The sequence below is a fragment of the Podarcis gaigeae genome, assembly GCF_964106915.1.
Source record: "Podarcis gaigeae genome assembly, chromosome: 1".
Lineage (NCBI taxonomy): Eukaryota > Metazoa > Chordata > Lepidosauria > Squamata > Lacertidae > Podarcis > Podarcis gaigeae.
Window position 1 is genome coordinate 10,958,280 of NC_139678.1, and position 20,896 is coordinate 10,979,175.

General features: G+C 46.9%; 1 protein-coding gene across 2 annotated transcripts in view; it reads left to right on the forward strand.

The window, feature by feature from the left end:
- Window positions 1–20,896, forward strand: part of MTHFD1 (methylenetetrahydrofolate dehydrogenase, cyclohydrolase and formyltetrahydrofolate synthetase 1) — a 75,769-nt gene that overhangs the window by 24,384 nt on the left and 30,489 nt on the right. For both annotated transcript variants that reach the window (XR_014562536.1, XM_083732569.1), the window contains exons 9-21: window positions 1,601–1,728; window positions 3,481–3,578; window positions 4,778–4,951; window positions 5,977–6,113; window positions 7,154–7,200; window positions 9,158–9,265; window positions 9,384–9,458; window positions 10,383–10,485; window positions 10,793–10,869; window positions 14,866–15,006; window positions 15,675–15,743; window positions 17,588–17,699; window positions 20,488–20,627. Coding sequence is in view for 1 of the 2 variants with exons in the window: in XM_083732569.1 (XP_083588695.1) it covers window positions 1,601–1,728; window positions 3,481–3,578; window positions 4,778–4,951; window positions 5,977–6,113; window positions 7,154–7,200; window positions 9,158–9,265; window positions 9,384–9,458; window positions 10,383–10,485; window positions 10,793–10,869; window positions 14,866–15,006; window positions 15,675–15,743; window positions 17,588–17,699; window positions 20,488–20,627 (1,409 nt within the window). In the remaining variant the exon portion in view is untranslated. The remainder of the gene's footprint in view (window positions 1–1,600; window positions 1,729–3,480; window positions 3,579–4,777; window positions 4,952–5,976; window positions 6,114–7,153; window positions 7,201–9,157; window positions 9,266–9,383; window positions 9,459–10,382; window positions 10,486–10,792; window positions 10,870–14,865; window positions 15,007–15,674; window positions 15,744–17,587; window positions 17,700–20,487; window positions 20,628–20,896) is intronic.

Below are 20,896 nucleotides of genomic sequence, written 5' to 3' on the forward strand. Positions count from 1 at the left end.
AAAAGGATAATGTGCTCTAAAGATCCCTGCAGCATAAGCTGAAGTCTAGAGCAGTCGTTGCTAACCTGGCAGTTTACAGATGTTTAGGACAAAAAACTCCCATCTCAGCTAGCTGGGGCTGATGGGAGTTTTAGGCTGAAACACCTGAGGGATGCCTGGCTGCTGAGGAATGTTCTGGAAGGTGAGATGGTGTGAAAAGCACTGACAATTCCACCGATCCCTTTCCTCAAGAAATGACTGCCAACATAATGTGTGACAGATGTGTTTTGTTTTTTTAACCTGATTTTTTTTGGGAAAGTTTTCAACGTGCCATACACTAAAAACCAAACTAATCTAAATAAAAATAGAGAAGAAAACAAAACAAAAAAGACAGAGAGAAAATAGAGACGGGCGGAAGAGAAGCAGAGAAAGAATAATAAAATACAGAGCCCTCTATTGAGGTAGATCTTAACCCTTTTGCTGTTGTTTAGTCGTGTCTGACTCTTTGTGACCCCATGGACCAGAGCACGCCAGGCACTCCTGTCTTCCACTGCCTCCCGCAGTTTGGTCAGACTCATGTTTGTGGCTTCTAGAACACTGTCCACCCATCTCGTCCTCTGTCGTCCCCTTCTCCTTGTGCCCTCCATCTTTCCCAACATCAGGGTCTTTTCTAGGGAGTCTTCTCTTCTCATGAGGTGGTCAGAGTATTGGAGCCTCAGCTTCAGGATCTGTCCTTCCAGTGAGCGCTCAGGGCTGATTTCCTTAAGAATGGATGCGTTTGATCTTCTTGCAGTCCATGGGACTCTCAAGAGTCTCCTCCAGCACCATAATTCAAAAGCATTGATTCTTTGGCGATCAGCCTTCTTTATGGTCCAGCTCTCACTTCCATACATCACTACTGGGAAAACGATAGCTTTAGCCGGCCACAGGTGCTTGCAATTTGACTGAATGGGTTTTTTAAAAAAGGAAAAGAAAGGAAAAGGTTTGGCTAAGGCAGCTCTGGCTCCATGGCATTAATGCAGGATTATTCTTCATGCCCACCCCCTCGCCCCGCAAATTCCAAGCTATCTTGCTGCCTTGCAAAGTCTTAAGAAAAGCATGATGCATCGGCCGCTTATAAAAATGGTACACACAGGAGTTTTTGAGCAAACCTTGCTCTTTGATGAATTTATTTTTCTTTCTCTCTTTTGCATTTTTTTATACATGCCCTCCTGAGTGGTTCACAAATTAAAATCTGCAAAACACAAATCCGGTCCGCGTGTAAACGATTGCTGCTGCAGCAGCTGCACTATGGGCAGAACTGAACATCGAACCAGCATAAAGCCACATGGAGCAGCGTGAACACGGATAAAAACAGCGCTAAAACGCAGGAAGTGGGGAAATCCTTAAGGGGAGTTTTTCTGGGTGAGCTGTGCAGTTCACCAGCTTAACAGCACAGCAATTATAAGTGAAACCTGAAAGAGGAGGAGAAACAGAGTGGTCTGGTGTGTTGCCTTAGTGCTGCCAAGAGATTATGTGTGTGTTTTTCTGCCGTTGCAAAGATGTTCCCAGGCCTTTTTCCTGCTTATTCTTTGTATTGCTCTGATGCGCACCCTCCCCTTATCTCTCTCTCACACACAAGACAGTACAAGGGCAAGTGGGAAAAGGGTCGTTGGCGATGTGGCCTACAGCGCAGCCAAGGAGAAGGCGGGTTACATCACCCCAGTCCCTGGAGGTGTCGGGCCAATGACGGTTGCCATGCTGATGCAGGTGTGTGCCCTTGGTTCGCGGAGAGAGCGCACTGGTTGTACCTGTGGGAGGCATAGGGGCTGCGTTGCTCTCCCACAACCCCACCCTCAAAACTCTGGCTTTCCCCCAGAGCAGCTGCACATTATGTACGGGGGCGGGGGGGGGGAGGAATGGTTGTGGGTGCTCTAGGGCAGTGTTTCCCAACCTTGGGCCTCCAGCTGTTTTTGGACTACAACTCCCATCATCCCTATCTAGCAAGACCAGTGGTCAGGGATGATGGGAATTGTAGTTCAAAAAAAGCTGGAGGCCCAAGGTTGGGAAACACTGCTCTAGGGTGTTGTGTGTGTGTGTGTGTGTGTGTGTGTGTGTGTGTGTGTGTGTTTGTCCCACCTTTTGGCATGAGGTGAGGGTGCAGTTGCTACCTATGAATGCATGCTTGTAAATGTTAAATAGTGGGATGATGATGATGATGATTATTATTATTATTATTATTATTATTATTATTATTTATACCCCGCCCATCTGGCTGGGCTTCCCCAGCCATTCTGGGCGGCTTCCAAAAAAATATTAAAATAATGTAATACATCAAACATTAAAAGCTTCCCTAAACAGGGCTGCCTTCATTCTATTTGACTTTAGGAGACATCAGAAGGCAGCTCTGTATAAGGAAGTTTTTAATGTTCGATGTTTTGTTGTGTTTGTCATATTTTGTTGGGAGCCGGCCAGAGTGGCTGGGGCAACCCAGTCAGATGGGCTGCGTGTTGTTGTTGTTGTTGTTGTTGTTGTTGTTGTTGTTATTATTATTATTTGATGGGGCTGCATGTCTCCACTGTATTGTCTGTGTTTTTCATCTGCCATTGGCCATGACAGCCCCCATATGTTAGTTGATTCTTAAAAAACTTGTTTGTGATAGTTTTGTAACATTGTAAGCTGCTTGTATGTCCATCTCTGTTGCATGAAGAGCTATATAAATAGCAACCTCCAGTATTTCTGATCACTGTGCCTCTAAATCAGGGGCAGATTGGAGTCTGTCATCTATTATTCTTGACCATTAGGCATGCTGGCTACAGATGACAGGAGTCCAATAGCATCTGAAGAGCCAGAGGCTCTCAAAATATAAGCCACGATGATGATTTAACCTTTGTATTCTGGCTTTCTGCTGATGTAATCAGAGTGTCTGACAGCAGAGATCAGAAATGATAATCCTAAAATGCAGCAACTAATGCTGTAAACAGTTAGGGTCCTTTGTTTTATATCCTGCTTTTTTGCGGGGGGGGGGGGATAATCTAAAATTGGCTTCAAGGGCAACAGAAATAATAATCGGCCTTCCCTCAAAACCTACCCCAGCAACCAGGTTGTAATGAAGATGTTAGAACGAGGCTGGGGATGGAGGTGTTGAGGCCGGGCTTCCTAGAGAGTGCATTCCGTAACAGCAGTGCCACAACCAAAAAGGCCCTGCAGCTTGTACCCATCTGCGTAACAATGAGTGATGGAGGTTCTTGGCCGGGGGCGGAAGTCCTTTGTTGCTGCAGCCGGAGGAGCCAGACGCCTGTGGAAAGCCTGCAAGCGGGACTTGAGTGCAACTGCACTCTCCCTGGCTCCCAGCAGGTAGTATTCAGAGGGAGAACACAGCAATTGTGGCCAGTAGTCTTGCCAGGTGTGTGCTGGGCTCCTGTTCTGTCTTGCCTATGACATTATTGACTGACCTGCTGGAACGTTTTGTGTGATGGACCTTTCCTTGGTTCGCTTCTTTGTTTTTCAATACGAATTTAGAGCACTGTAGAAAGTGCGCAGCGCTTTCTGGAGAAATATCAGCCCGGCAAGTGGAATATTCAGTATAACCAGCTGATCCCTAGAACACCCGTTCCAAGGTAAGGAACAATTTATGGCTCGAAGGCCATTGATAGAGATTATTTCGTTCTGGTTTTTGCCTGAATTTATATGGGGGGGGCGTGTTGGGGCATGGGATAGGGGGTGTTGTTTTTATTAAGTCTTTGTAGAGGTCCAGCATGGTCTCTCCACTACTCACAGCAAAATGGGTTGATAGAAACTTGGAACTGATGGAATATATTTCTGTGGTCTGCAAATGGGTGATGCAATTGATTTTTGTTGAATTTGCAGGGAACAGCTTTTTTAAAATAATAAAAAAATAATCTAGGTGGTTGTTGTTTTAAAACAAGGTCTACCTTCCCCCAATCTGGGGAAGATCATGTGGATCTTAATCTCAGGGTTGTGCATTTGAGCTCCACATTGAGCAGAGTAAAGGTAAAGGGACCCCTGACCATTAGGTCCAGTCATGACCGACTCTGGGGTTGCAGCGCTCATCTCGCTTTATTGGCCGAGGGAGCCGGCGTACAGCCTCTGGGTCATGTGGCCAGCATGACTAAGCCGCTTCTGGCAAAACCGGAGTAGCGCACGGAAATGCCGTTTACCTTCCCGCCAGAGCGGTAACTATTTATCTACTTGCACTTTGGCATGCTTTCGAACTGCTAGGATGGCAGGGACCAAGCAACGGGAGCTCACCCCGACGCAGGGATTCAAACCACCGACCTTCTGATTGGCAAGTCCTAGGCTCTGTGGTTTAACCCACAGCGCCACCTACATTGAGCAGAGAGAGCCTTGCAATTGCAGGGTGTGGTGGACCAGATGATCCTTGTATGATGCCTTCTAAGTCTGCAATTCTGTGGTTCTAGGAATATCTCCAGATGTTGTGGCTGGGACTGACAGGTGTTGTAGTTTTAAAACAGCCGGAGGGCACCCAAGATGAGAGCTCGCTCTGGTCCATCCTTCTCCTGCTAATTTTCCAACTTGCTAGGAGCCTTTTCTTTTAGGCGAGCACTCAGAAACATGATTCTCCCTCCATACACACACAACTGTAGTGGGGAGAGCCAGGGTGGTGTTGTGATTAAAGTAGTGGGCTACAGCTTGGGAGACCGGGGTTCGAATCCTCACTCGGCCATGAACTTCACTGGGCCAGCGATCTATAACTCAGCATTAAAGCAGCTTCCTATAGTCCTGCGTATCGTCTCTCCGTAGAACTCTTTCTCACCGCCCTCTTGTTGACTTTCAGCGACATCGAAGTATCCCGGTCCTGCTTCCCCAAGCCCATTGGCCAGCTGGCCAAGGAGATCGGTCTGCTCTCAGATGAGGTGCAACTCTACGGCCAGTGCAAGGCCAAGATTTCGCTGTCGGCGCTGAAGCGCCTGAAGGACCAGCCCGACGGCAGATACGTTGTCGTAACGGGGTAGGTTTCATGGGTCCGTTTCTGCTACTCTGGTTGGCTCGTAGCCTTTTTCAGTTGGGGACATTGGGGAGCAGCCTGCCAGGTGGGGTGGAACCAGCCAGTGGCGTAACATGGGTTTCCAGTGCCCAGGGCTGCTTGGAGCGGGGTGGGCGGGAGAGAGGGATGGAAACAGACAAAGTATGCATTCACATTCAACTGCCTAATGGTGTCCGCGTCACTCAGGAGTATTGCAGCCACTGTGATAAGAAAAGAAGAGTCGTTCGCTGGAAGTGCATGTCGGGATCTTCGCTCGGCCAAGCTGATAAAGCTCATCTTCCTCCGACTGCTTCAGAATCGCCCACGATGAATAATTAACGACCTGAGCCTTTGATGAGGCCTTAGGCACGTTCCCCCATTCAGCAGAGAATCCAAAACAGCACGCGGAAATGATGAGATTTATGGCTACATGCTATGCTTTATTACTAAGCTACGTAGAGAGCAAAAGAAAATACATCCTCTCTCTGTGAGAGCAGAGAGCAACTGAACAACAAAGGAACAGCAAACCAGTAACGTCACATCCGTCTCCCTTCTCCCATGAGACTTCCAACAGCCTGGAATGTCTCTGGAATGTAAACAGAGCCTTGTGACTCTAAGCAGCTACTCGGTGGCAAAACAGAAACTAACAGTGCACAGCTGTGTTGAGGCAGCTCTGGGTGCTGAAATTATGCACCCTAAACAATTTTGTGCCCAGGGCAGCTGCCCCGTGGCCCTAACCATGCTATGCCACTGGCTGGAGCCGCTGCACTGACTTCCCAGGAGGCAGGTGGTGGTTGTTTGCTGGGAGGGGCAGAGGTGAGGCAGCACGAGATCAGCATCGTGGCCCTACTGTGATTTGCTGGACCCGAAAGAGCTTGTCTTGAGCTTTGAATACCAGCGCTAAGAGTGCATGCGGGAGATCACCTTGTTCATAGCCTGTCGGCTTTGCTCAAAGGAAACGGGTGCATTTTCTCAATGCCTTGGGGTTTGTTTGTTTTTTTGCATTTCAGTATAACGCCCACACCCCTGGGAGAAGGGAAAAGCACCACAACAGTGGGACTGGTTCAAGCGCTGGGAGCATACCTTGGTCGGAATGCCTTTGCCTGCGTTCGGCAGCCTTCGCAAGGACCCACGTTTGGAATTAAAGGTACGTAAAGGTGGGCCGTGGGCCTGATCCAGCAGCCTCTTCTTATGTCCAGGGTGCACCTGGAGATGCTGCGGGGGGGTTGAATCTGGAATCTTCTGCATTCAAGGCAGATGCACGGCCACAAGCTATATCCCTTCCCAGAACATTGCAGTGGTACCTCGGGTTAAGTACTTAATTCGTTCCGGAGGTCCGTTCTTAACCTGAAACTGTTCTTAACCTGAAGCACCACTTTAGCTCATGGGGCCTCCCGCTGCCACTGGGCCGCCGAAGGCTGATTTCTGTTCTTACCCTGAAGCAAAGTTCTTAACCTGAAGCACTATTTCTGGCTTAGCGGAGTCTGTAACCTGAAGCGTATGTAACCCGAGGTACCACTGTACTGAAAATATTGTTTCCGGTATCAGTAATTTGGACTTAAAAGTTATGAGATAACACAAGACAACTTACAGATAAGCACATGATCTACTTTCATCTCTGGTAATCGGATGCAGGAGGTTTTCGGGCAAGCCCTTTTTTTGACACCCATCACTGCTGAGGGAAGCTTGGCGGTTTTAGAAGCCTGTGCATCCTCTTCGTAATCTAAAGATGCTCACGCTTTTAAGAAATTTAAAGAATATCTAGCTAAATATTGTAATATAAGATAAATAGGAAATTATTGGAAGTAATAAATAGGCTTAGGGGTAGAGTAAGAATATGTGGTAGTAAATATTAAGGATTAGAATATTAATAAAAGAGAAGAGGTTAGTAAATGAAAGGAGTTAATGTTATTAGAAATATGAATTTGGAGAACTGTTAAACAGGTGATATAATGAAATTCAGTTAGAGGGGATTTGAGGAAGTCAGTTATCAATGTAACGAAAATTAGGGATTTGAAGTAATAATTCTTTTTTGTGTTTTTTCCCCTCTTTTTCTCCGTTGTGTGTTTTGTAATGTTTTCTTTTTTTTTTCTGTGATAAATGTGAAAATCAATAAAAAATAAAATAAAGATGCTCACGCTTTTTGCAAGCGCGGTCTGATGAATGGCATCCTTTTTTTTTATATAGGTGGTGCGGCTGGAGGTGGATATTCTCAGGTTATTCCTATGGAGGAGGTAACTTGATTCCTTAATTTACGACTGCATTTGAGACAAAACGGTTGATGTGGGATTAGCTCAGTCAGTAGAGCACGAGACTCTTAATCTCAAGGTTGTGGGTTTGAGCCCCACATTCGGCGAAGGATTCCTGCATTGCAAGGGGTTGGAACTTGTGGTTCCTTCCACCTCTACAATTCTGTGATTCTGTGTTTAAAGCAGGGCTGGGAAACCTTTGGGACGCCTGTAGTGGTTGAAGGAACTTGTTCTACGATACCCACTTCCCTGGATCTCTGGAAATTTTGCAGTGTGACATCAAGAGACGGCTCTTGTCTCTTACGTATCACAGAGCAACTTTCTAACCTCGCCTGTAGGAACAATGCTAATAATAATAATAATAATAATAATAACAATAATTTATTATTTATACCCCGCCCATCTGGCTGAGTTTCCCCAGCCGCTCTGGGTGGCTTCCAGTCTAGTGTTAAAAACAATACAGCATTAAATATTAAAAACTTCCCTAAACAGGGCTGCCTTCAGATGTCTTTTAAAAATAGGATAGCTGCTTATTTCCTTCACATCTGAAGGGAGGGTGTTCCACAGGGCGTGCGCCACTACCAAGAAGGCCCTCTGTCTGGTTCCCTGTAACCTCACTTTTCGCAATGAGGGAACCGCCAGAAGGCCCTCGGAGCTGGACCTGAGTGTCCAGGCTGAACGATGGGGGTGGAGACGCTCCTTCAGGTATACAGGACCAAGGCCATTTAGGGCTTTAAAGGTCAGCACCAACACTTTGAATTGTGCTCAGAAACGTACCGGGAGCCTGTGCAGGTCTTTCAAGACCGGTGTTATGTGGTCCCAGCAGTCATTCCCAGTCACTAGTCCAGCTGCTGCATTCTGGATTAATTGCAGTTTCTGGATCACCTTCAAAGGTAGAGCGCATTGCAGTAGTCCAAGCGGGAGATAACTAGAGCATGCACCACTTTGGCTAGACAGTCCGCAGGCAGGTAGGGTCTCAGCCTGCATACCAGGTGGAGCTGGTAGACAGCTGCCCTGGACACAGAATTAACCTGCGCCTCCGTGGAATATTTGCCTCTCCAGCTCACAGTCCTGTTTTGGGACTTGCTGGGCTTTAACAGAGGATTTGAGGTTGTTGTTGAGTTCCTCTCCACCCCAATCCAATTTGTCTCCCCCTTTTTGTCATGGATATTCTACTCAATATTGATCCAGGGTAGATTCCATTGTATAGTTAGCAGAGTAAAAAACTTAAACATGTTGCAAGATTCCAAAAAAAAAATAGACCAGAGGCAATTGTATTTCATCCAGCAGATCTTTACTGCCACTGAAAGCAAATGAGCATAATGGTCACAAATCCAATACATTCAGGATTGGCCCTGTCCATAAGAAATCCAATTGCAGCAGATTTAACTTAAACTTGCAATAACCTATAATAAGTCTGAATCTTAACACTAAGCATACTATGTACAGTCACAGCTCATGTTACGTCCGCTTCATGTTACGTTCTTTCAGGTTACGTCCCGCGGCGACCTGGAAGTACCAGAAAGGGTTACTTCCAGGTTTTGCCACGCGCATGTGCAGAAGCGGCGAATCACAATCCGTGCGTGCGCAGATGCGCCGCTGCAGGTTGTGCTCTTTTCGGATCCCGTTCACAACCAGAGTTACCACTGTTCAGAACACGACACCAGAAGGAAAGAGAGATAGAAAGAGAAAGTGTGAAACCCAGGCTCCTTCTGGCCTATTTTTATAGTCAGCAATGACCCTGACTGAAAGAGAACAGAACTAGTTTAAACTAGCTGCACTCGGCTTCTCTGAAGGAATAACCCAAACATCGTGAACCTTCTTTCACACTGAGAAGCTTCCAGAACCCTCTTGAATTAATTAGCATAAGAAAGATCTCAACACATCAGATCAGTACTTTCTGCGCTAAGAAATGCAAACTGACATTTTCCGTCCTCTCTAGTTCAATCTCCACCTCACTGGCGACATCCACGCCATTACTGCAGCCAATAACCTGGTCGCTGCCGCTATTGATGCCCGCATCTTCCACGAGGCCACGCAGTCTGATCAGGTAACACGGTGCCATTTATCCTTTCCCCTGTAGCATTTGTGTGTGTGTGTGTGTGTGTGTGTGTGTGTGACTTGTTGAGTGCCCTGCAGCCGCTAATGAAGTGCCTTTGCTCCTTAAGGCTCTCTATTCCCGATTGGTCCCTTCTGTTGACGGCACCAGGAAGTTCTCCAACGTCCAGATTCAGAGATTGCGGGTGAGTTTGCAGAGCCTGTTCCGGTAACCAATTTCCAGGTCCCTTCCGTGTGGATGATTCATGGACTATATATTCAGGGATGTGACCATCTTGCATGTCCGCAAGCATAGAATTTGGTGCAAAGCCCAGAATCCTTTTATTTCATTTTAATAACTTGTACTGAAAACAGAAAAGCATAGAAAAAAACAGGCAAACAGGAGGCAAAAAATGCAAGGTTGGGTATCTGGCAAATGTATGCAAAGAGAAAAAAAGTACAAAATTGAAAAGTCACACTTTTCGGACTAATCAAGAGCACCTAATGAAGTCATATTTGTGCATCAGTGTTGTCATGTAAGCCATCAGGAGCCAGCAGACAGTTGCAAAACCCAGAATCTTGGCCCTGTAATTTAGGAGATTTGCACCCAGGGAAAGTGTAATGTACTATGCCAGCCCTTACCAATGCCCTCCAGCTGTTTTGGTGGATAGTCTGAAAGAGCTGGAGGGCACCAAGTTGGAGAAGGCTGATTTGTACAAGTCTCTCTTTATTTCTTCAGGAAAATCTGGCTCTACATTATATATCTTCTTTCAGATTAGGCTCCTGTTCAAGTTAGCTAGGCAGGAAACACACTTAGGACCCATATCTATAGCTGGCCCATTGAAGCTGAAATTCTGGCTTAAAAAAAATTCTGTCACTTACATCATTCCTGGTTTGCACAGGATGCTAACCCATGGCTTAAACAAACCATGGTTCAGAGTTATGTGCAAACCATGCTTTTTCACATTTCTTCTTGGCAGGTTTCAAGTTTCAGCCTAGGCTTTTAGAAGCAGCTCTCCCTTTATTATTTTGCTTTAAGAACGATTCCAACCCCCCCCCCCCCGAAGTTGCTCATTTTCTATAACTACCCACCATCTTATTTCTCTCCCCCTCCTTTCGTTCCTCCTCAGAGATTGCATATTGAGAAAACAGACCCAAGGGCTTTGACGGATGATGAAATAAACAAATTTGTGAGATTGGATATTGATCCAGACAGCATAACATGGCAAAGAGGTATTGGCGCAAAAATAACCCACAGTGGGCAAAGTAGAAAGACGTTTAAAAGCGTGCGGGAGTTTGAGCTTTAGTATTTGTGTGTGTACAAAAAAAAAATGGTTTAAGATTTAGACTTAGAGATTCCTACTTATTTCCCTCCACTGCCTGTCCCCATCCCAGAGCCTTCAATGTTGCTGACCCTTGCTAGCCCCCCCAAAAAAACCTGCCTAAAATGCCCATATCACAGGGTCCTTTTTAACCTGCTTTCAACCATCCATCCATTCATTCTCTCCTTCCCTCCCTCTCCTCGCTTTCCCTTGCTCAGTGATGGACACAAATGACAGGTTTCTGCGGAAGATCACTATTGGGCAGTCTCCAACCGAAAAGGGGTTCTCACGCACAGTAAGTGCCCTTTCCTCTCTCATTCCGAGATGCTTTCTTATTGCGAGGTGGGGGTGGAACTGGCTGGTCTTTGAACAATAGCATCTTACCTACCCTCCCTTAGCAACTGGGTTGACCTTAAGCTAAGAGGTGTTGGGGTTTTTCTTTCCCCACTGAATGTCTTTCTACAGATGATGTGCATGAGAACATAAAAGTGGGGGGGTGATAATATGTACCTGGTGCTAAATTGCTCTGAGGGGCTGGCTTTTCCACCCACCGTGTTTTGGAGTACAGTGGTACCTTGGTAATCAAACAGCTTGGCTCCCAAACAAATCGGCTCCTGAACGCTGCAAACCCAGAAATGAGTACAGTGGAACCTCTGGATGTGAACGGAGCCCCGTTCGCATCCTGAGTAGAACGCAACCCGCGACTGTGCGTCTGTGCATCATGATTCGCCGCTTCTGCACATGTGTGTGACCTCATTTTGAGCGTTTGCACATGCACGAGTGGCGAAACCCGGAAGTAACGCGTTCCGTTGCTTCTGGGTCGCCACAGAGCATAACCTGAAAATGCTCAACCTGAAGCATATTTAACCCGAGGTATGACTGTATTCTTGGGACGTGGGTGGCGCTGTGGGTTAAACCACAGAGTCTAGGACTTGCCGATCAGAAGGTCGACGGTTCAAATCCCCGCGACGGGGTGAGCTCCCATCGCTCAGTCCCTGCTCCTGCCAACCTAGCAATTCGAAAGCACGTCAAAGTGCAAGTAGATAAATAGGTACCACTCCGGCGGGAAGGTAAACGGCATTTCCGTGCGCTGCTCTGGTTCGCCAGAAGCGGCTTAGTCATGCTGGCCACATGACCTGGAAGCTGTACACCGGCTCCTTTGGCCAATAAAGCGAGATGAGCGCCGCAACCCCAGAGTCGGCCCCAAGTAGATCTAATGGTCAGGGCTCCCTTTACCTTTAGCTTTACCTTTATGACTGTATTCTGGTTTGCAAACGTTTTCAGGAGCTGAACGTCCAACGCAGCTTCCATGGCTTCTGATTGAGTGCAGGCAGCTCCTGCAGCCAATTGGAAGCTGCACCTTGGTTTTTGAACCATTTCAGGAGTCAAACGGGCCCCCAGAATGGATTAAATTTGAGAACCAAGGTACCCCTGTAGTCCGCTCCATTTCAGACATCTAGTTTGCTTGACTCTGTGTTGTCCTTGGCATAAAAAATGGCACCTCTTCCAGCACAACCTTCCAGCACAATCTTTCCCGTGGGACAGGGGTAGTGGTTGGAAACCTTTTTCATCCCTTCTGGGGACGGCATGCAGGTGGTAGGTGGAGCCAGAGGCAAAATGTGGGTGGAGCAATGGAGTTGACTCTTACCTTACAACAGGTGACTTTCCAGCCATACGAAAGTGAGAGGTGTGTGTATTGTAGACACCCGTCCTTTATCTCTATTTTATTTGTATATTTTGTTTCCCAAGATTTAGACACCACTTGATTGTAATAAAACCTCAAAATGGTTTACAAAAACACTAACATTATCAGGGTTGGGGAAACAGCTAATAACGACTGGGAACATAAAAAAAAAAAACAGAATCGGTGATCAGCTAAAAACCAGATTAATTTGAACAACCACAGGCAACACGCAGCTAATAATGTGCTAACAAAATATTTACAAAATTATAATCTTTCACAATTCATGGACAGAAAATATGCAATGGAGTAATGAATCATCGGAGTCAAATAATGTTCATAAACAACAATAGAGAGCCTAGTTAGTCAGTGTCAAAGAACCTGGAGATGGAGGCAAAATGCCTTTCAACAGTCACAGTCCTGCAAATAAGCAGTGATTGGTGCTTTGAATATAGCGTAGAACAGTTTTTACTGCACTTCTCGGTGATTGCTGATTCTTTGCTACTAGATGTACCTGTAAGGACAATTCATTTGCTGATGAAAAATTACCATTGAAACAGTTCATCATCCGGAAAAACTGTTCTGCACTGACTGTGACTGTTGTTGTTAGCAAATTATCAGCCGCATGTTGCTTGTGGCTGTTCAGAGTTGTCTGTTTCGCAACACAGGGGATTTCCTTTGTTGTTTATTCAAAAACCAGATTAAAGCATACATCATCATTCTGCACACCTTAAACAAAGATGTTTTTAGCAAGCAGCAAAAAAGGTACAGTGAAAGCACTTGCCCAGTGTCAACAGGCAGGGAATTCCAAAGTGTGGTGCTGCCACACTAAAGATGGATTTCTTCCAGGCAAGCGAGAGGCGTTGTGGCAGTTCATGTTGGAAAACGCCCTGGGGTGCTCCTGTAGCCCCCGCACTACCAAGCATCCTCCGGTGTGCGCAGTTCTGGAAAAGGCATTTCCCTTCTTCTCCAGTGTGCTCAGCGACATATACCAGATGGCATATGCACACTAATCTTCTAGCATTGCACAGCAAGAAGCGTGAGACATCGTAGAGCTAATCTACGTATTTATTTACACACGATGTACAAAGAATTATGACGTCCTCTCTCATCAGCTCCGAGAGAGAACAGGACGAAGTAAAAGCAGAAGTACAGTCCCAACAGTACCCACAACGGAAGAGAGAAAAGGCTGTCTTCCGTTCCCACCGTCTTCCCAGACAGGCGTGTGATTTACACCGATCACATCTGCAGCATCGGATGCATGAAATACTAACAGTTCAAGGATTCATTCCAGAAAGGGAAAAGCACTCAAGGAAGGTGTAGCTTGCAGGATGTGGGTGACCTGGGAAGCGTCTTGGGGGCCAAGCAAAAAGGCCGCATTGGCCCCTGGGTCTAATGCTTCTCTCACCTGTTAACCACAAAAATCCATCTTGCCGTCCACGCAAGCAAGAGAAACTCTTGCAGTTCATGGCGAGAACCAGTGTGGTGTAGTCGTTAAGAGCAGTAGACTCGTAATCTGGTGAACCAGGTTCGCTTCCCCGTTCCTCCACATACAGCTGCTGGGTGACCTTGGGCTAGTCACACTTCTCTGAAGTCTCTCAGCCCCACTCACCTCACAGAGTGTTTGTTGTGGGGGAGGAAGGAAAAGGAGAACGTTAGCCGCTTTGAGACTCCTTCGGGTAGTGATAAAGCGGGATATCAAATCCAAACTCTTTTTCAAGGACACATTCCTGCCAGGCAAACCCACTTGAGGAGGGCAATGAACAGGGTCAAGGAGATGTGGCATGGAGAGAGTCCTGAGTGGGATGGAGAGGCTTGAGGTGCCATATTCGTCCCCTGGGTCTGAGGCTCCCCACCTTTGCCAGGGGTATCATAGAGCTGGAAGGGGGCCTATCATCTACTCCAAGCCCCTGCAATGCAGGAATAGGCAGCTGTCTCTTACTGGAATCAAACCTGCAACTTTGGCGTTATCAGCATCACACTCTAACCCAGAGCATTCCAAACTGTGTGTCGCATCACGTTAACATGTCGGCTGCAGTGTGTAGGTGTGTCACGTGAATGCTCCCTATGCTCTTCATGGGGCTGGAAAGGGGTTAGTTTAAACCTCTGGCTTGCTAGTAAAACTGAAGTACCGTGTCGCGAAATGATGCATATCTAAAAAGTGTGTCACCGATATGACAAGTTTGCAAAGCTCTGCTAAGCAATTCAGCTACCCAGAGGTCCGGGATTGAACAAAGTGTATGGGGTGAAGGAGAGGGGTGTTCGCTTGCCCACTTTGGCCCTCCCCACCACCAGGGTGCCCAGATACAAAAGAAGGCAAAGCTCTGGGAATGTCAGTGGGTGTTGTTTGCAGGACAAGCTATCCCTGTCGAAATCCCCTCGTCTTATCTCAACCTCTGCAGTTTGCAGGAGCCCTGCCCATCCACCAGCATGCAGCCCCCAACCGCTTCCCTCCAAGGAAACAGGGCCCTTGCGAGGCAAGAAAGAGTCCCCCACCCCACATCCCCACTATAGAGTTTGTATCCGGAGACAGTGGTTCTCCATTAAAACAAAAAAATGTCGCTTGGGTTGAAAGGAGACTGTTTTTGACCCTGTCCTTCCCTCCGGCAGGCTCAGTTCGACATCACAGTTGCCAGTGAAATCATGGCGGTCTTGGCTCTCACAGATGGCCTGGAGGACATGAGGCGTCGCCTAGCCAAAATGGTGGTGGCTTCCAGCAAGAAAGGTGTTCCAATTACCACAGAAGATCTGGTACGTAGGCCGTAAACCTAAGCTGGCCCCAGGATAACTTAGAATCATGGTATTGTGGAGTGGGGACCCAAGAGTCATCTAGTCCAGGCATAGGCAACGTCGGCCCTCCAGATGTTTTTTGGAACTACAACTCCCATGATCCCTAGGTAACAGTACCATTGGTCAGGGATGATGGGAATTGTAGTCCCAAAACATCTGGAGGGCTGAGCTTGCCTATGCCTGATTTAGTCCAACCCCCTACAGCGCTGGAACGAAGCAGAACCTGTGGAGCATCTTCTTCTTTGCGAGCCCCTTGTGATTCAGGTAGTCTGAGGAGGCCCTGCTCCAGAATCCCATTGTGTGCCGAAGGTAAATTGCCCTGGACACCAGCTTTAATTTACATTTTAAAATTAAAAATAGGGAGAAGTAGAGGCCTCGCACGCACCAAGGCTGGTCTCTTCGGCACTCGAGCACTATCCCAGAGGTAGATCGTACATGTGTGAAATTAACCTGCCTGTAATTGTGGAATTTTAAAAATGGTGAGCATGGCATCCTCCTCTGTGTTCGTTTAGCATCCTATTTCTGTCAAGGTAGAATAGTGGGCTCCCTTGCGGTTCTTGGAGCATCCTAAACCTGAAGAAATTGGTCAGAACAGCCACCCAGGTAACTCTAAACACTTCTTTCTTTAGGGGGTTAGTGGTGCCCTGGCAGTTTTGATGAAAGATGCTATTGAGCCAAACCTCATGCAGACTCTGGAGGTAAGTGCATATCTTGTGCAAGCTTTGTGCTTTCAGTTGGAAATCGGAAAACCTACCTGCCACCCAACGCTGTGAGGCAGTGGTTCTCAAGAACATTTTGCACCTGACAACCAGTCACCCCTTCATGGTTTGCCTTGTTTGTTTGCTGTGTTTCCAAAGTGATTTGCGATTAAAAAACATTAACACAAACAAATGGGATAGCTCAGTCATGAGACCCTTAATCTATGAAATGGTAGAAAAATAATCTCAGAGTGGCATCAGCTGCTGATGGCACTAGATCCCTGGCCTGGATTTATCCTCTTCTGCCTGCCCCCAAGGGGGGGGGGGATGGCTGGGGAAGGAGGGACAAAGGCTGCCTCAACAGATCCCCCAGGCCACTGGTGGTCCAGTCGGGAGCTGGTGGCTCTCTGCTACTAGGCTTGTGCCTTACCTCAGAGCACACAGGTTGTAAATAGGGGTTGGTCTTCATGTTGCTTAAAATAGAAATTATATAGATCTGTCAAGGGCAACTGGCCATGATCAATAGAACCTCCCCATGCAGAGGCATGGAATACAAGTTACTGCGAGGAAATCAAGAGGAAGTGTTGTTTATCCAGAGGTGTTCTTGGAATCAGGATGCTAGCCTAGTTGATCCAACAGGGATTCTTGCAAACCCTGCAGGCTCTTAATCCAGAGGCAAAGCTCTTGCTGTTTAAAGTTAAGTACCAAAATATAACGCAGCAGGAATGGATGTGGTTTACAGAGTTGTCACATTCCCAGAAGGTGTGGGGGTGGCCAAGAAAGGACTCTGAGCTATGAGGGAAGCCAGTTCCTAAGAGGCAAGATTGCATCTTCTTCCCCTACCCTCAGCTAGCAGAGGTGGAGGTGGGGGGTTGCCGTCTGCATTCCTGAAGGAGCCAGAAAGGTTTAAACTTCCTGGATCCTGCCCATTCTGTGCAGGAAAGGATTTGGCTTGAGAAGTGAGAGGTCCCTCCTCTCCTGTAGAACTGTTTGGCGCAGAAAGAGAGCGTCTCATTTCATTTCACTTTCAATTTGTATACCATCTTTCTATATTGCTATACACAGCAACAAAATATACACACCTTATAATAATCTGATCCAGTACAAAAAGGCATAATGAAACCTAACTTTAAAAATGAACGACTTATGTCATATAAAGTGATATTCAGTGATGTGTTAGAATATAATAGAACACAACAAAATTAACTTTCAAAACACCAGCAAATAATAATTAAATTCACTCTTAACAATTACAATAAAAATCGCTCAACTTGGGGCGACACAGAAGGGACTGTGATGGACTGATTTTTCCTGCTGGTTTTCAGTTCTGCTCAATTTCCATTTTGTTGGGTTGTTTCACCAGAGACACTTGAAGTGCTGCAAGATTTTTAGAGCCCTAACACATGCTTACTCGCAAGCAAGTGCCATTGAGATCCATGGAATTTGTGCGTAGGGCTTGCTGATCAGAAGGTCGGCGGTTTGAATCCCCCGTGAGCTCCTGTTGCTCGGTCCCTGCTCCTGCCAACCTAGCAGTTCGAAAGCACGTCAAAGTGCAAGTAGATAAATAGGTACCACTCTGGCGGGAAGGTAAATGCGTTTCCGTGCGCTGCTCTGGTTTGCCAGAGTCATGCTGGCCACATGACCCGGAAGCTGTACGCCGGCTCCCTTGGCCAATAAAGCGAGATGAGCGCCGCAACGCCATAGCCAGCCACGACTGGACCTAATGGTCAGGGGTCCCTTTACCTTTTAAGTGTGCGCTGGGATTGCAGCATTCCAGGTGGCAAAGCAGCTGTTCTCCCTTTGCATTTCCTTCTTCCATTTGCATTTCCCCCTTCTCTTCACAGGGCAACCCTGTATTTGTCCACGCTGGTCCATTTGCCAACATTGCCCATGGCAACTCATCTGTCCTGGCAGACAAGATTGCCCTGAAGCTCGTCGGCAAGGAAGGGTTTGTGGGTGAGTCTCTGTGCACCATTTACTTACAGAATTCACGGCTGCACGATGCAGTGAGTGGGGGAACCTGTGGCCTTCCATAGGTTTCTGGACTACAACTCCCATGATCCCTGTTGGCCTCTCTAGCTGGGGATGATGGGAGTTGGAGTCCAGCAACATCTGGAGGGCCATGGGTTCCCTATTATTGCTGTTGCACTGAAAAACATTTGTGAAATTGACCTAGTAATTCAAAGAGGAATAGCTTTGTTAAGTTGTGTCCCCTTCCCCAAGTTTGTTTCCCATAATCTTTTCAACGATTCCTCGGCTTGTTTACTTGGGTGTAAGTCGTATTGAACACAGTGGACTTGCTTCTGTTTGGGCATGCATAGAACTGCTACGGGTTTTTGCAAGGCAATTCTTGTTTTTTAAAAATAAAATAAAAGGGCAGAGAGAAATTCAAGCCTAAAACAAAAGTCTTGTGTTGTTCAGAAAGGCTTGCAAGGAACAACACGCTGTGAGTTCATCTATTTAACAAGCCTGCTTCAGTCACTGCCCTTTCTCTGGAGGTGTGTTTAACACTGCACCTCACGGATAAAATGAGATGCTTGAGGAACAAGCCGCCCACTCTGTAGAAGGGTGTGTTTTTCTGCATAAATTCAGCTTCTGTCCACTGAACTGGCAGCCCCCAGGGAATAGCAAAGGAAGTGGCTGTGTTTTCCACCATATTCTCAAAGAGCACCTCAGAACAGAACTTCATGGGGGAAACAAAATGGCTGCACCTCTGTTTCAAATCGCACCAAAATAATTTCACCTCACCCTGGGATTATAGCCAGACAAAACAGCTGGTTTCAAAGTGGGTGAAGTGGCTGAGAAAATGGGCTTTGTCACTTTGGTTCACCCTTCCGGCTGCCATCATTTATTTATTTAGAATATTTACATGCAGGCTTTAAATCAGAAGTAACTGAGACAGAGTGCAACATCATCTTCTTCTCTGACGATCACTTATAGCCGAGTAAGATTGTCTTCCGTTTGAGGACCTGGACATTCTCAGGCAAACCAAAATAATCTTGATTCCCAAAATGCAACACAATAACTTAAGACAATCCACTAAAACACATGAAACACCATGAGGGTTTGAAAATCTGCATCTTCCAAATCTAAGGAACAGGTTTTATTTTGGGGTGATTTTTTTTTACTTTTTTGCCAGTTATTTTTATTGATTTTCCATAATTTTAATCGAATTGTCACCAAATTAGTACAAATTTAAAAGCTGACTTCCAGCTCCACCCCAAGGTTCCTTCTTTTTCCCTCCCTCCATTGCTGCTCCAGATACATTTGCTTCCCCAACTTTCAATAAAATCAAACATATTTATTTTTGCAATAATATTTCAACCTTTGTCCCTGCACATTGGCTGTACAAGTACCAATTTCTGCTTGACTTTTGCATATATTATTGTAGCCTATCCATAAAATAATCAGGTAGATAAATCCTCCTTTATATGTCTATGATAATCATGAATCAGTAATGACATATCAGTACTGTCAGCGCCTGCTCTGTATCCAGAGGGAGACCATTCCACAAGGAATGACTTTTGTGGGAGCCCACCTGGCTGCTTGGGGTCCCCAAACCAGAGGACGTTTTGCATAAACTCTTTGACGCTGTTCCAGCTGGAGCAAGGACTTTGCATAGCTAGGAAAGAGGGAGGGCAATGAAGTGACTAGAGCAGGCATCCCCAAACTCAGCCTTCCAGTTGTTTGGGGACTACAATTCCCATCATCCCTGACCACTGGTCCTGTTAGCTAGGGATGATGGGAGTTGTAGTCCCATAGCTGGAGGGCCGAGTTTGAGGATGCCTGGACTAGAGGAATGAGGTCAGTGTGGTGCACACAAACAGCAGAAGTGGCAGGTCAGGTCTGCTGATGTGTTTGCACCATGCTGGCCACATCACTGCCTTGCCCCTCTCCCTCCAGGTGTGCTGCAGCGACTTGGGTGATGGGAGGCCAGGTAAGCTGAGCGCTAGGAGTTGAGAGACTCAGGGGCTTGCCGGATCTCTGCTAGGAATGCCTTACCCTTTGTGGCATCGTCACTGCCCTTCCTCTCCTAGTTTGCTGCTGCTGCTTATTAATGCCATGCCTGGGGAGCGTCTGCTGGAGGTGTGTGAATAGAAAGGAAAGAGGAGTTATTAAACCCTCAGGTTTTCATCCTTGCTGCGCATCTCTGGTTCAGTTGTGCTTCAGGCAGTTCCGTTTCCTCGTTTCGCTCTTGCCGTTTTGGGAAACTCTTGCACATTTCCCAAAGCGTGAATTCCTCCAAGTTGAACACTAGACTGGATAGGGATGCGGGTGGCACTGTGGGTTAAACCACAGAGCCTAGGGCTTGCCGATCAGAAGGTTAGCAGTTCAAATCCCCGCGACAGGGTGAGCTCCCGTTGTTTTGTCCCAGCTCCTGCCAACCTAGCAGTTCGAAAGCACATCAAAGTTCAAGTAGATAAATAGGTACCGCTCCGGCGGGAAGGTAAACGGCGTTTCCGTGCGCTACTCTGGTTTGCCAGAAGCGGCTTGGTCATGCTGGCCACATGACCCGGAAGCTGTACTCCAGCTCCCTCGGCCAGTAAAACGAGATGAGCGCCACAACCCCAGAGTCGTCCATGACTTGACCTAATGGTCAAGGGTCCCTTTACCTTTAAAAACAAACAAAAAAACACACACACTAGAGTGGATGGCTTAAGGACGGAGATTAAAATGAGAATGATGCTAATACATTATATTGTACATAATATAATGCAGTTTTCTCCTTTTGTTCCGCCTGCAGTGACAGAAGCTGGCTTCGGAGCAGATATTGGCATGGAAAAGTTCTTTGACATCAAGTGCCGGTATTCTGGCCTGCAGCCCCATGTGGTCGTCTTGGTGGCTACTGTCCGAGCTCTGAAGATGCATGGTGGAGGCCCTACGGTGAGTGGCAGCCTTGGCGATAGGGAAGCCCAGAGACCAGTGCTTAAGTCATTTTAGTTCCCCCATTCTGGTGCCCTCCAGGTATTCTGGACCACAGTGCCCATCAGCTCCAGCCAGCACGGCCATTAATACCTGTGGATATTATCCACATGTATGTTTTGATTTCTGAAGACTTAAAATTCAGGATAAATGAAGATGCATACAGAGAGGTGATGGGACAGAAGGGACCTTTGGGAGAGGCAGGCTGGAGTGGCTTTTCTCAGGGCGTG